Source organism: Sceloporus occidentalis, unplaced genomic scaffold (genome assembly GCF_023333645.1).
Source record: "Sceloporus occidentalis isolate IW3139 unplaced genomic scaffold, rSceOcc1.0.p SCAF_149, whole genome shotgun sequence".
Taxonomy (NCBI): domain Eukaryota; kingdom Metazoa; phylum Chordata; class Lepidosauria; order Squamata; family Phrynosomatidae; genus Sceloporus; species Sceloporus occidentalis.
The window spans coordinates 119,687-131,179 of record NW_028317129.1 but is presented as its reverse complement, the minus strand read 5'-3'; the positions used below and the strand labels follow the sequence as shown (position 1 = coordinate 131,179).

At 39.9% G+C, this 11,493-nt stretch overlaps 1 protein-coding gene across 1 annotated transcript; it reads right to left on the bottom strand.

Annotated features, from left to right (window-relative positions):
- Positions 1-6,808: 6,808 nt before the first annotated feature.
- On the bottom strand, positions 6,809-7,618 carry LOC149280681 (protein ZBED8-like). Its single transcript, XM_089500157.1, has one exon. It carries the CDS (start codon positions 7,616-7,618, stop codon positions 6,809-6,811), a length of 810 nt encoding a protein of 269 aa, XP_089356283.1.
- Between the last annotated feature and the right edge of the window lie 3,875 nt (positions 7,619-11,493).

Genomic DNA, 11,493 nt, shown 5'->3' with positions numbered 1-11,493 from the left:
CCAATCCACACACATATATAAACCAATCCACACACATATATACCAATCCACACATATATACCAATCCACACATATATACCAATCCACACATATATACCAATCCACACACATATATATACCAATCCACACACATATATATACCAATCCACACACATATATATACCAATCCACACACATACACTAATCCACACATATATACCAATCCACACATATATACCAATCCACACACATATATATACCAATCCACACACATATATATACCAATCCACACATATACACTAATCCACACATATATACCAATCCACACATATATACCAATCCACACACATACCAATCCACTCTCACTGAATGCTTTCCTACCTTTCCTCTTTTCTCCTTACAGCTCCTTTTCCTCCTCTTCGTTCTTCTGTCTTCTGTCTTCTTCCGGGTCAGAGGGCACGGACAGCGGTGGGCGCGGCTTCAGTGTTGTGCGCCGGGATCTGACAACAAACCCCGGCGCACAGCAGCTGTTGCCGCGCGGATCACAAGGGAGCGGTATCGGAGGTCTTTAACAGACCTCCGGCTCCCTTGAGTGAGTTTAAGCCAGGTTTACTGTCCGTCTCTGGAGGGGTGCCGGGTGCCCCCCTGATGAGCGGCACCCGGTGCGGACCGCCCCCCCGCTAGGTACGCTGCTGGCGGGAGCGGAACGCCACGGTGGCGTCGGACCCCGCGGCGGCTGCAGACCCCGCGGCGGCGTCGGACCACGCGGCAGCGGCGGTCGCACAGGTCGCACACCCCAAAGGCCGGCCCTGCCAATAATATATATTCAATATACAGCTTATGAGGTATGTGGATAATAACTAAAGGAAAACTAGTACTAATTATCTTCAAGTGATACTATAATATAAAATATAATGTTCCATTGGCTTGGGCTGGAATTAGGACCTGCAGAATTAATGCAATGTGGCCTAAAAAATGATCTTGATTGAAAAAATGAGCATAGTGAAATCCCTGAAGTGTAATGGTACAGAGGTATGTTCTCTATGTACAGAACTGACATGGTATTAGCATTACAAATGTTGAAATATTGTATTTCAATGTGAATATGAAATACAATGTAAAACATTTTAACTTATACCATATAACACCTTTATATGTTTAATTATTCAGTGTGAATTCATAAAATATATTTTTTTTATATAGTTACATTATTTTATGTTTTATTTGTGGGTTCAAAAATGCAAATGAGATTTTGCCACGGCATTAAAAAAATAGTTGTTGGACATTGCAGCAGATACAGATTAAAAAAGGACATTACCAATGAATGTAATGATTTAAATGACAAATCAATTATAATCTTTTAAGGACATTTATCCAAATGGAAGGATGTTTTCAGTGCTGTTGGCAAATGTATTGTCTGCTTTACCAAAATCTCCACAATAAAGATTATAAAAAGGGTGACGGACTCGTCCCTTCAGGCACACCGCTGTGGATATTATACAGCCCAACCACCCGTTCCCCTGGAACCCAGTTTCTATGTTCACCCCTTTTTCCTATTGCCCAGAAGCTGCCCTCTGCCGCTCACACCGCCAGGCCCAGTACCAGGACATACAGGTTTTACTTTTGGAACTGCTGGGCAGCTAGAATAGCCTCCTGTCCCACTATGTGTACCAGACAGGATTATCTCCACAGGGTATCGGTGGAAGATATCAGAGGCTAATCCCGTTATCTCCCCTATTGTTCCTGGGAGACCTGAATCCCCCAGTTTAAGGGGGCGGTTATGTTACTCAGACGTCTCATTCTGTGTGTTGATGTGATTATATGGATATATATACCTGTGTCTGTGTCGAATAAAGTCTTCTTCATGTTATACCCTACACTGAGTCTCGGCTAGTGACTGGGGAATCGGGGAAAGTGTGTGGTGTCCCAGGCTAAGGGAGCACAAGACAGCGGAGGTAGTCGGTCGGACTAGCCAGCTCCGTGACATTGGTGGCAGCGGTGGGATTTGCTCCTAGCTAAACGGGACATCCAAACCACTACGAGGACCAAGAAGCCGAGACGGAGAGCACCCTACGAGTACATGGACCAGCGGTATGCTAAACTTAAGCGGAATACTTTGAAAGACCTCCTGGAGGCTGGTGGAAAGGTTGCCAGCAACAAAACCAGGGATACCCTCATTGCGGAATTTATGGCGGACGACCAGGCTCAAGCCGGACCTGTTACCCCAGCAGACCAGGATGAGTTCCAGAGGGATGTTCTGTTCCGCCTGTCCTGCTACGGGCCCCATCCACCCGCAGAGATAGTGAACCGGGTGATAGCAGAGGTGATTGCGCTAAGGTATCCCCAACAAGCACGTTCTTCAGGGGAAAGAGATGAGATTTCCCACTTTGAGGCGAGTAACCGCCGAAAGCTCCCCTATGCAGCCTTCAAATCCTTCATTGAGGCGGAGGGGGACATCGAAGGGTATCTCCAAGACTTCGAGCGACAATGTCTGTTGCAATGAGTGAGAGACGCAGATAAAGTAACCATCCTTGCCAGCAAGCTCACTGGCCGGGCGGCTGAAGCCTACCGAGCAGTGGCCGACGAGGACTGTAACAGCTATGAGCGAGTGCGAGAACAATTACTAGCTCGTTTCGCTATCACCCCGGAGGCACAAAGACTCAAGTTCCGTAGCCTGCGGAGGATGGAGAAAGACACGTACCAAGAATGGGGGCATCGGATGCAGAAAGCAGTGCAAAACTGGCTCACAGGGAGCCGAGCAGTGACCGCCCAAGAGGTGACTCAGTTGTTCCTTCTGGAGCAGATTTTTAACCACACTCTCCCTGATGTCCGGGACTGGGTCCGGGACCGTCACCCCCGAGACCTAGCCCAAGCCGCCAGCTTGGCAGATGAGTACCAGGACACGCGCCGGGCTAACTCGACCAACACCCGGCCAGCCCCTCTGTATCTGCCAGCCCATTCCCCACCGCAAGCTACAGCCATGGGAAGTCCTCGCTACCCCCCCACCAGCCGACGCTCGGAGGTGTTTCTCGTGCAACCAAACGAGACACATTATGTTGAACTGTCCCCAGCAACCCCAGCCATCGGAACCATATCGAGGAAGGGCCCGGCGCACAGTGGTTCAATGTGTTGGTCAGGAAGAAGACTTGGGATATTTACACGAGGCTGACATCGTACAAGCCATTGCGGGGGACAACCGCCATCATCACTGCCAGCCTGTGTTACTCAATGGAAAAGCGGCCAGGGGGCTCCGTGATTCCGGAGCCACCTTAACCATGGTGGATCCCCAGAGGGTACCAGTCCCGGTAACAACTGGAAAATTTGTGGCAGTACGAGTCGCAGGGGGCAAAGTATATCGAATCCCCACAGCTCAGGTGCATCTGGACTGGGGGGCAGCTGCCCGCACCCTAGAAGTGGGACTCAAAATTGGGTTCCAGGGGAACAGGTGGTTGGGCTGTATAATATCCACAGCGGTGTGCCTGAAGGGATGAGTCCGTCAGAAAAAGATTTAGAAAATTTCCATTATATTTTGTTGAAATGTAATTTTAAGTCATAATACGCATGGCTATTAACATTATGAGTTGTAGCCCCCCAGTGTGGGGCTCTGTTGCCCTCAGCAATAAGGTTGAATATTCCAGAGTTGCAATTCTTCTAAAACTAATGGGTAAATGTTTGTAACCATTTTTTAAAATGATCTTATATCTATGATATTTTCATCTTTTGTATCATGCTGTAGTTGTTGTATAAGGTCATGATCATTTGGCCAACTCTAGTGCATAATTAATTGTTAATTGCAGGTTAACAATAAATATCTGTCTGATAAACCTGTCAGAATAGCAATCCAAGAAAATAAAATCTCATAAAAAAACACAGCTATAAAGGCCCAGAATTAACCAAGAAAAATGGATCACTGTTTTAATATCATTTTTTTCTAGTGCAGACTATGGGAGGATTGCTCTTGAATTACTTTTGATACATTTATCTCTGGTTTTGAACCTAGTCCAATGATTACTGTGCTCTGAAAAATTTTATTGTTCTATTAACAGCTAAATAATTTTTTGACTATTTATTTATATTAAAACAGATATAACATTTGAAATAGTCAATCAGAAAAAAGTAATCATGATAGAAAAGCACCCCATCCACACACCTTTATATTTTACTTTTTGTGCTTTTTTATCTGTTTGCGATTGTAGAGCCATATTTGGGAATTTCTGTATATTTTTTAAAACACAGTTTTCAAAATTCAATTACTTTTTTTTACATTCTATTATGAGTTGCTATTTGTTACTTAAATTGGTATGAGTAAAACAAATCTCTCTAGTAGTGTAAATTATTATAGTGGTTTCACATTTTCATGAGATCAAGGTAAGAACAGTAAGCTCATAAAACAGATACCACTAATTATGCAGGGAAGAAGTCATAAATTCACTAGTGGAAGCATGCTTTATATTCATGAACACATCATTAAACCTTTAAGACAAGCTATCAAATTCTACATTTTAATACTCTACCCAACAGCACGTAACCCTCCCAACAAGAAAATCAGATTGTTTAATGATACTGTTTGTCACACCATTTTTATATGTCTGCTGCTCAAGCAGATGTTGGTTCCCTTGCAGTTGGACACTATGTCAACAGAGACAATTAAAAAAAAAAGGTTTTACATAGGTTTTATTTAAAAATTCACACCAACGAACACATAGAAGTAAACGAATGGTACTAGACAAATTATACAAATTTGAAAAAAAAACAAAAAACATTTTGTAGCTTAAAAACTTAATAATTCAACTATAAATATCTGTTTTTTAAAATGTTCAAACAAAACTAGTAAAATATTTAGCAATGGTATTAAACAGATTATTTACTATTTGATATTAACTTGAATTGAAATAATTGAAGAAAAACTATATTATTAATATTAGTTGATTAAATATATGTACACAATGGTTGTGATGATGCAGGCACCATACTGCAGTTCATATAAGGCAGTATAATGAATTAGAATTTATTTTTATAATCACAGAAAGTAGAAAAAAAAGCTTCCAAAATAATTTTAGTATTCTAGAATGTATTATACTATTTTAAGTAGAAATAACACAGAAATTGTAATTTACCTTACATAATACCAGTCTGGTCCTTTTTTGTAATTTATTTTACTTAGAAAGTGGGTTTGTGTCAATGTTAAGTTCATAAATTACATGAATTGGAAAATGCTTATCTATATAGGAAAACAAATCTGAAAACACACACTAAATGTGAACAGCAGACCCGAAGATAAACATTATTAAAATAACCATTTGGCTGCATTGTTAGTTAATCTGTCAATATTACCTGTCTACATAAAAAATAAAACAATAAAAACTGGAACCTAAGTAAAATGATATTTTGCAAATTGCAATTCAAAAGGTAAATTGTACCGGTTATACCGGTACACGGAAGAAGCTCCATTCTATTCCCCAGAAAGGGGGCTCCATGGGCTTTCTAACGGAGGAACCTACTGAAGAGTCCACTTAGATAAAGATTGTGGTGTCTTTTGTAAAATTTGTGCAGCACTTAATTTTTCTGTTTTGTGTATCTTTTACACACTTGTGGTCAGTGTGTTGGGTCTGCAGCACCAAGGTATTATACCTGTTTAAGTTGTGTCATTATACCAGATATCTGGCATTTCTTTTCAAGCACTGAATATCTCTCTCACTCTTTTCCAAATTTTACCTTAACAGACACACTATAGCCAATTTACAATAGCTTTCATTTGTCTCAATTAAATATCCCAGGGTCTTAATACATATCAACTTTATAAGGATGGGGCTTCAAATGATATCTAAGCCCTCACATTTTTGGGACAGTTACTGAAAACATCCGTTTTCTACTTCTGGACGTGAAGTGTGATCTTTTGAAACATTTCTCTCTTCTGTGTCTACACCAGTGGTTCTTAACCTTGTTGGAGGTACTGACCCCCACCAGTTTCATATGCGCATTCACTGAACCCTTCTTAATTTGAAAAATAAAATATGATTTATTCAAACTCAAAACATAGGTATATATTTAGGTATATATGTATACATAGGTATATTTTTATACATAGGTGCACAAAATGAACAAAACCATTAAAGAACAAAACCATTAAGAACAAAGAACAAAACCATTAAAATATTAAAACATGATTTTCACACAAAAACAAAACCATAATAATGAATATTTACTGCAAATCAGTGCGACTTCTGCTGTTGCCTTTCAGAGACCAGTTCAGAAATGCGCGGCTTTACCTTGGCAAGTGCCACTCTCATGTCATTTTCGCAACAAAGTCTGTTCCTTTTCTTCGTTTTTATTTCCAGCATCCTCGAAAAGGATTGCTCGCAAAGATATGTTGTATCAAACGGCATGAAAATCTCCAGAGCTTTCTTAGCAATAACAGGGTACGCTACCATCTGTTGACACCAAAATGTTGAGAGCGTTGTTGTTCTGAAGAGTTGTTGTTGAACCTGGCTCTGTTGAATTTCAATGATTTCATCGAGGTATTCATCATTGACATCTGTTGTCTCAACACGAAACGTGAACGGCTGTCTCACCCATGCTGGATATGACTCTCTTGTAGGGAATTATCCGTCGAGAGACTTTGCAAGCGAATCTAAGTGCGTGGCAATTGCTTACTTCAGTTCCGCGGGTACAGAAATGTCTCCGATTCCAGATACATCTTACTTACACAGTCGTCTAGCAGGGGAAAGTTTGCAAAGTTATCGTTCTCTATTCGTCGTTTCCATAACGGTAGCTTTTTTTGAAAAGCCTTCAGGTTTTCTTCCGCTTCGATGATGTTGACTCCACCGCCCTACATCTGTTGATTGAGATGATTGAGAGCTGCGAAGAAATCAGCCATGTACGCTAAAATGAGAATGAACTCAGAATTTTTGAAGCAATCTGCATGACAATGTTGGTGCTCTTGCAAAAACAGGGCTAATTCCACACGCACGGCAAAAACACGATTCAGCACCTGTCCCCGGGATAACCACCGAACGTTAGAATGGTACAGAAGTACCTCGAATTCAGATACCATTTCTTTACACAGCTCCCTGAAGATGCGGTGCCTCAGAGCACTATTTCTCACATAGTTCACGCATTCCACTACAATTTTTAATACTTCTGCCAGTTTTGGAGGCAAGGTTTTTGTTTTCAACGCATGCCTGTGCAGAATACATTGCGTAACAATGATGTGTGGTGCATCGGCTTTCACTAGCGCACCAAAACCAGACTTTCTTCCCAGCATGGCTGGAGCTCCGTCCGAACAAACTGCAGAAACCATATCCCACGAAAGATTGTTGTCTTTGAAGAAGTCATCCACAAGTTTCTTCACAGCGGCTGCCTTAGTTGTTGTTGTAAGAGGCTTAAAAAATAAAAAATCTTCCATTATCACGTCGTCTTTCACATAGCGCACGAATACTGCAAGCTGGCTTAGATTGGAAACGTCTGTGCTCTCGTCGAGTTGAAGGCTGAATTTTGCCGGGCTTGAAATCAGATCTGCAACTACTTGAGCCAAGATGTCTTTGCTCATGTCCTCTATTCTGTCGCTGATGGTGTCATTTGAAAGAGGAATTTGGGATAACTTAACTTCAGACGCTTTTCCCAGCATGATATTCGCCATCGTCAACACAGCTGGTTTTATGAGTGTTTCAGCAATGGTGTGTGGTTTGCCCTGCTTTGCGATCAGGTAAGCAACTTCGTACGATGCTGTGAGGATCGGTTTATTGATGGGTGCAAAGCCGAAAACAGGTAGAGTAGCCTTTTCATCGAATCTAGCTCTCTTCACCTTGAATTCAGCGAGCGTTGTGTTCTCTTAGTTTTGCCGGTGCTAGACTAGAATTGCTCAACTTGGCATTGCAAATCATGCAGTTAGGACGCTGACTCCCATCACGTTCCGTTATACATGTGAATCCATATTGTACATATTCGTGCAACCACTTTCTTTTTTTGCTTGACATAGTTAGTATGAAGGGATTAAAATATTAAGAAAGAAATCACACGACGTACCATCACGACAGTTACAATTCGACTACTGGGTGCACCAAATTCCCTGCAGCACAGATAAGCCGCCAAGCGATGTGGCGTTATCACCTACAGCCAATGATGGACAAGCGGGGCGTGTCATCACGAATCATATGAGTCGGGTGTGTGTCTTGACCTCCGCCGAACCCACAAGACTGACTCACCGAACCCCTGGTGTTCGATCGAACCCAGGTTAAGAACCACTGGTCTACACAGTGGTGCCTTTTAGTAAGATCCCATATATGTAGAAGAAGAAGTAACCACAAAACAAGAACTCAAATGCTTATTTATGGCATCTGAAGAAGGAATGTCTAAAAGTTCAAAAGGAGTGCTGCCATCAAACATTTAGCTGTTTAGACTCCTGTAGGGCTATTGACATTGTGTAGCACTTATTTATTGTCACATAGCGGGAGATTGTGTTTCTTACTGTTGTCTGTACTTTATACTCGGCCATTTACAGAATGTCTCCAACATGAATCTGACAATATGTGGGTAGTTAATTATGCAATTCAAATTTGGATGACATTTGAAAGACAATTGACAGGCTCGTGTAGGTTATACAAAAATAAGTTATTAAGTTCAATTTCAAAACAGCTATTTTAATTGATGATCTTGTGCCTGTGACTTATTAGTGATCATTATGATGATCACTGATCAAGCAGTGACACCCAGCTGTCATTTTTCTTCATTTTGATTTTTAAAAGTAGAAATCCCTAAAATCTTCTTTTGGGGAAGAAAATATGTGTAATATGAGTTCTACTTTTAATAAATGATTGCTTAATTACTTTTTTTTACTTGACATTACATTAATTCAAAATTATACTATTATCTATAAAACAATTATCCATAAAACAGATGTGATCTGAATGAACAGCAGAATATTCATTGCATTATATATATATATATATATATATATATATATATATATATATTTATATCAGAGCTGCAAAATATGATGGTGTTATATAAAACAATGAATAATAAATATATATATATTTAGATATATATATGCATGTGTGAGTGCTTTTATTTGATAAAGATTGATAATTAGTACAATGCGTTTTCATGCAATCCATTCTTTTTTCTACATTTCTATATATTTATCCCCAAAAAATTATTCTGCTTTGGTTGATGATCACGGAAGCTCAAATTGCACTGTTTATTAGTAAATTAACTATTATAACACATATAAAATGCAATCCAGTTAAAGCAAGCATCAAAAATCTTATCAGACTTAAAAAGTAATAACAATTTGGACTGGCTTAAAATTCTAGAGTAAACTCACATTTTTTATTCCAGAAACAAATATATTATTATCTTATTGATGATAAATACATAACATTTTATATGATAAAGCATTTTGAGGCTAGGTTTCTTTTTTTTGCAAAAACGCCTATAATAACGCCAATTCAGCCACACGGCGTTTTATTAGCAAAAAAACGCTGCGGCCAGATGTTAGCTGTTCTTCAATAGGAAATCGCACAATGCCATATCCACTTGGCGTTTTTCTGTTTGGCGTTTTTTCAGTCCTCTTTGGCGTTTTACTGCTTTTTTGGGCTCTGTGGCAGTTTTTCAAAATCGCAGCATATTGACACTGGCGTTTTTTGCAAGGAAATCTTGGCGTTTTTCTCCAATAGAAGTCTATGGGAGAGAAAAAACGCCAAGAAAAAGCCATGTGGGTTTTTTGCCTTGGCGTTTTTTATGGCGTTTTTTTCCACAGTTACAATGCAGAGGATGGACCCAGTATCTGTGTGTCCTACGAGAAATAGGCTGGAAACAAACAGTTTCACACAAAACAAAGTTCATATTGAATTCTACACCATTTGGAACAAACATGCCATTACAAACAAACATACGCGACACATCAACTGGATCCTGCCTGCCAAAAGCAACAGCAAACAATTTGCACCATCATTTGGGGCCAATCTTCCTAGAGGAGCAGACATTCGGAATAAAGCATGCCTTACAAACCACAGAAAACAGACAAAAGGGTCCGCCGGGGCGTGTTTAAGTAGAACTCTACCAAAGAAGTGACACCAGGAGGGGGCAGATACTTGCCATTTATCCTAATCCCTTTTAGCTGGGTGAAAATTCTAACGTGTAAAGGTTGGAAAAACTGCCTAAGGTCAAAAAAGCTATTTCCATAGAAAGGCTAAAACGCCAGAAAAAACTCCAGAAACTTCCTGGCGTTTTTCATCAAGAAAATAACGCAGGACAAAAACCCAAGTGGAAACCGAGCCTTACAGAGCACATGGATACTACAGCTGACTGAAGCGTTCCTTTCTCGAATATCAAGCTGTAAAACTGAGGGCCTGAGGAGGAAATCCATCGAGTTTATTAGTATGGTCAAAGAACTCCTGACCAAGCAACCACATCTAGAATAACCATCAGGCCCGACTGGACACATGGCTAACCAGGCAAATGCCTAGTGAGCCTGGGTCCGATGGTGCCTCTCAGTTGCTCATGTGGCAGATCTGATCGCTTAATATGTGGCTGTGGGCTGGATACACACTTCATTTATCAGTCACTGGCCCTAAAGTACCAGTAAATTCCCAGTTTGGCACTTGGTAACTATATCATTATTTAATAATTGTTTTCCAGATTATGTCCCTCATTCTGAATATTTATATAGATACACTGCAATCTAGAGATCCCAAATACATTTACACCATTTAACAAGTATGGGCAATAAAGATCATAGGGTTATAGTAGCTAAAGTTGTATTGTAAAAGAAAAACTGTTTTGTGATATTACTGCGTTTTGGCAACCCCTTTAGGAAGACAATACAAATTAAAATATTTTTTAGTTAACTGATGAAAAAATGCCTCCTGGTTGTGACCATTAAATTGGTTTTCTACATCCTAAATATTATCTTCATTTTATGTGAATATCATCTAGTCATGTATGTATATATTTTTGGACACTACTTTCTTAATGGAGTACAGTACAACAAAGTACAGGTTCCACCTTGCTAAATTATGGAAAATAATGTTATTCCGCACTGGGTTCAGAAAGTAGACCTAGCCTTTTTTAGTTGATAGCCAATGAAAAAGGAGCTGTATCTGCACGTCTTCAGAAATGAAGTTAGCTAAGAGGATGTGACATTGGAGGTTTGGAAATGAGAAGACCTATTCAGTTTTACATGTTTACCCTCGAATCCACCTTAACCAGTTTATAAGAGAAAGCTTTTTTGGCACCAAATCACCCTTCAGGACAGGACTGATAATGATCACTGAAGACAACCATGAGCTCCTGCCATTCTTACATCAAAGACCTTCAATGGTAATCAGCATTAAATTATCATTTTTCTTGAACTATAATGACAGCTGAAGGCAAGGCTTTCCTTAAAGCTGATTAGAACAATTTTGCCAACCTCCTGTATGTATACTTTGTAAAATACTTAAAGCAAAAATAAATACTCCAATCACTTTGAGTTTTAAATACAATGTTGTATACAGTAATATAACATAGCAC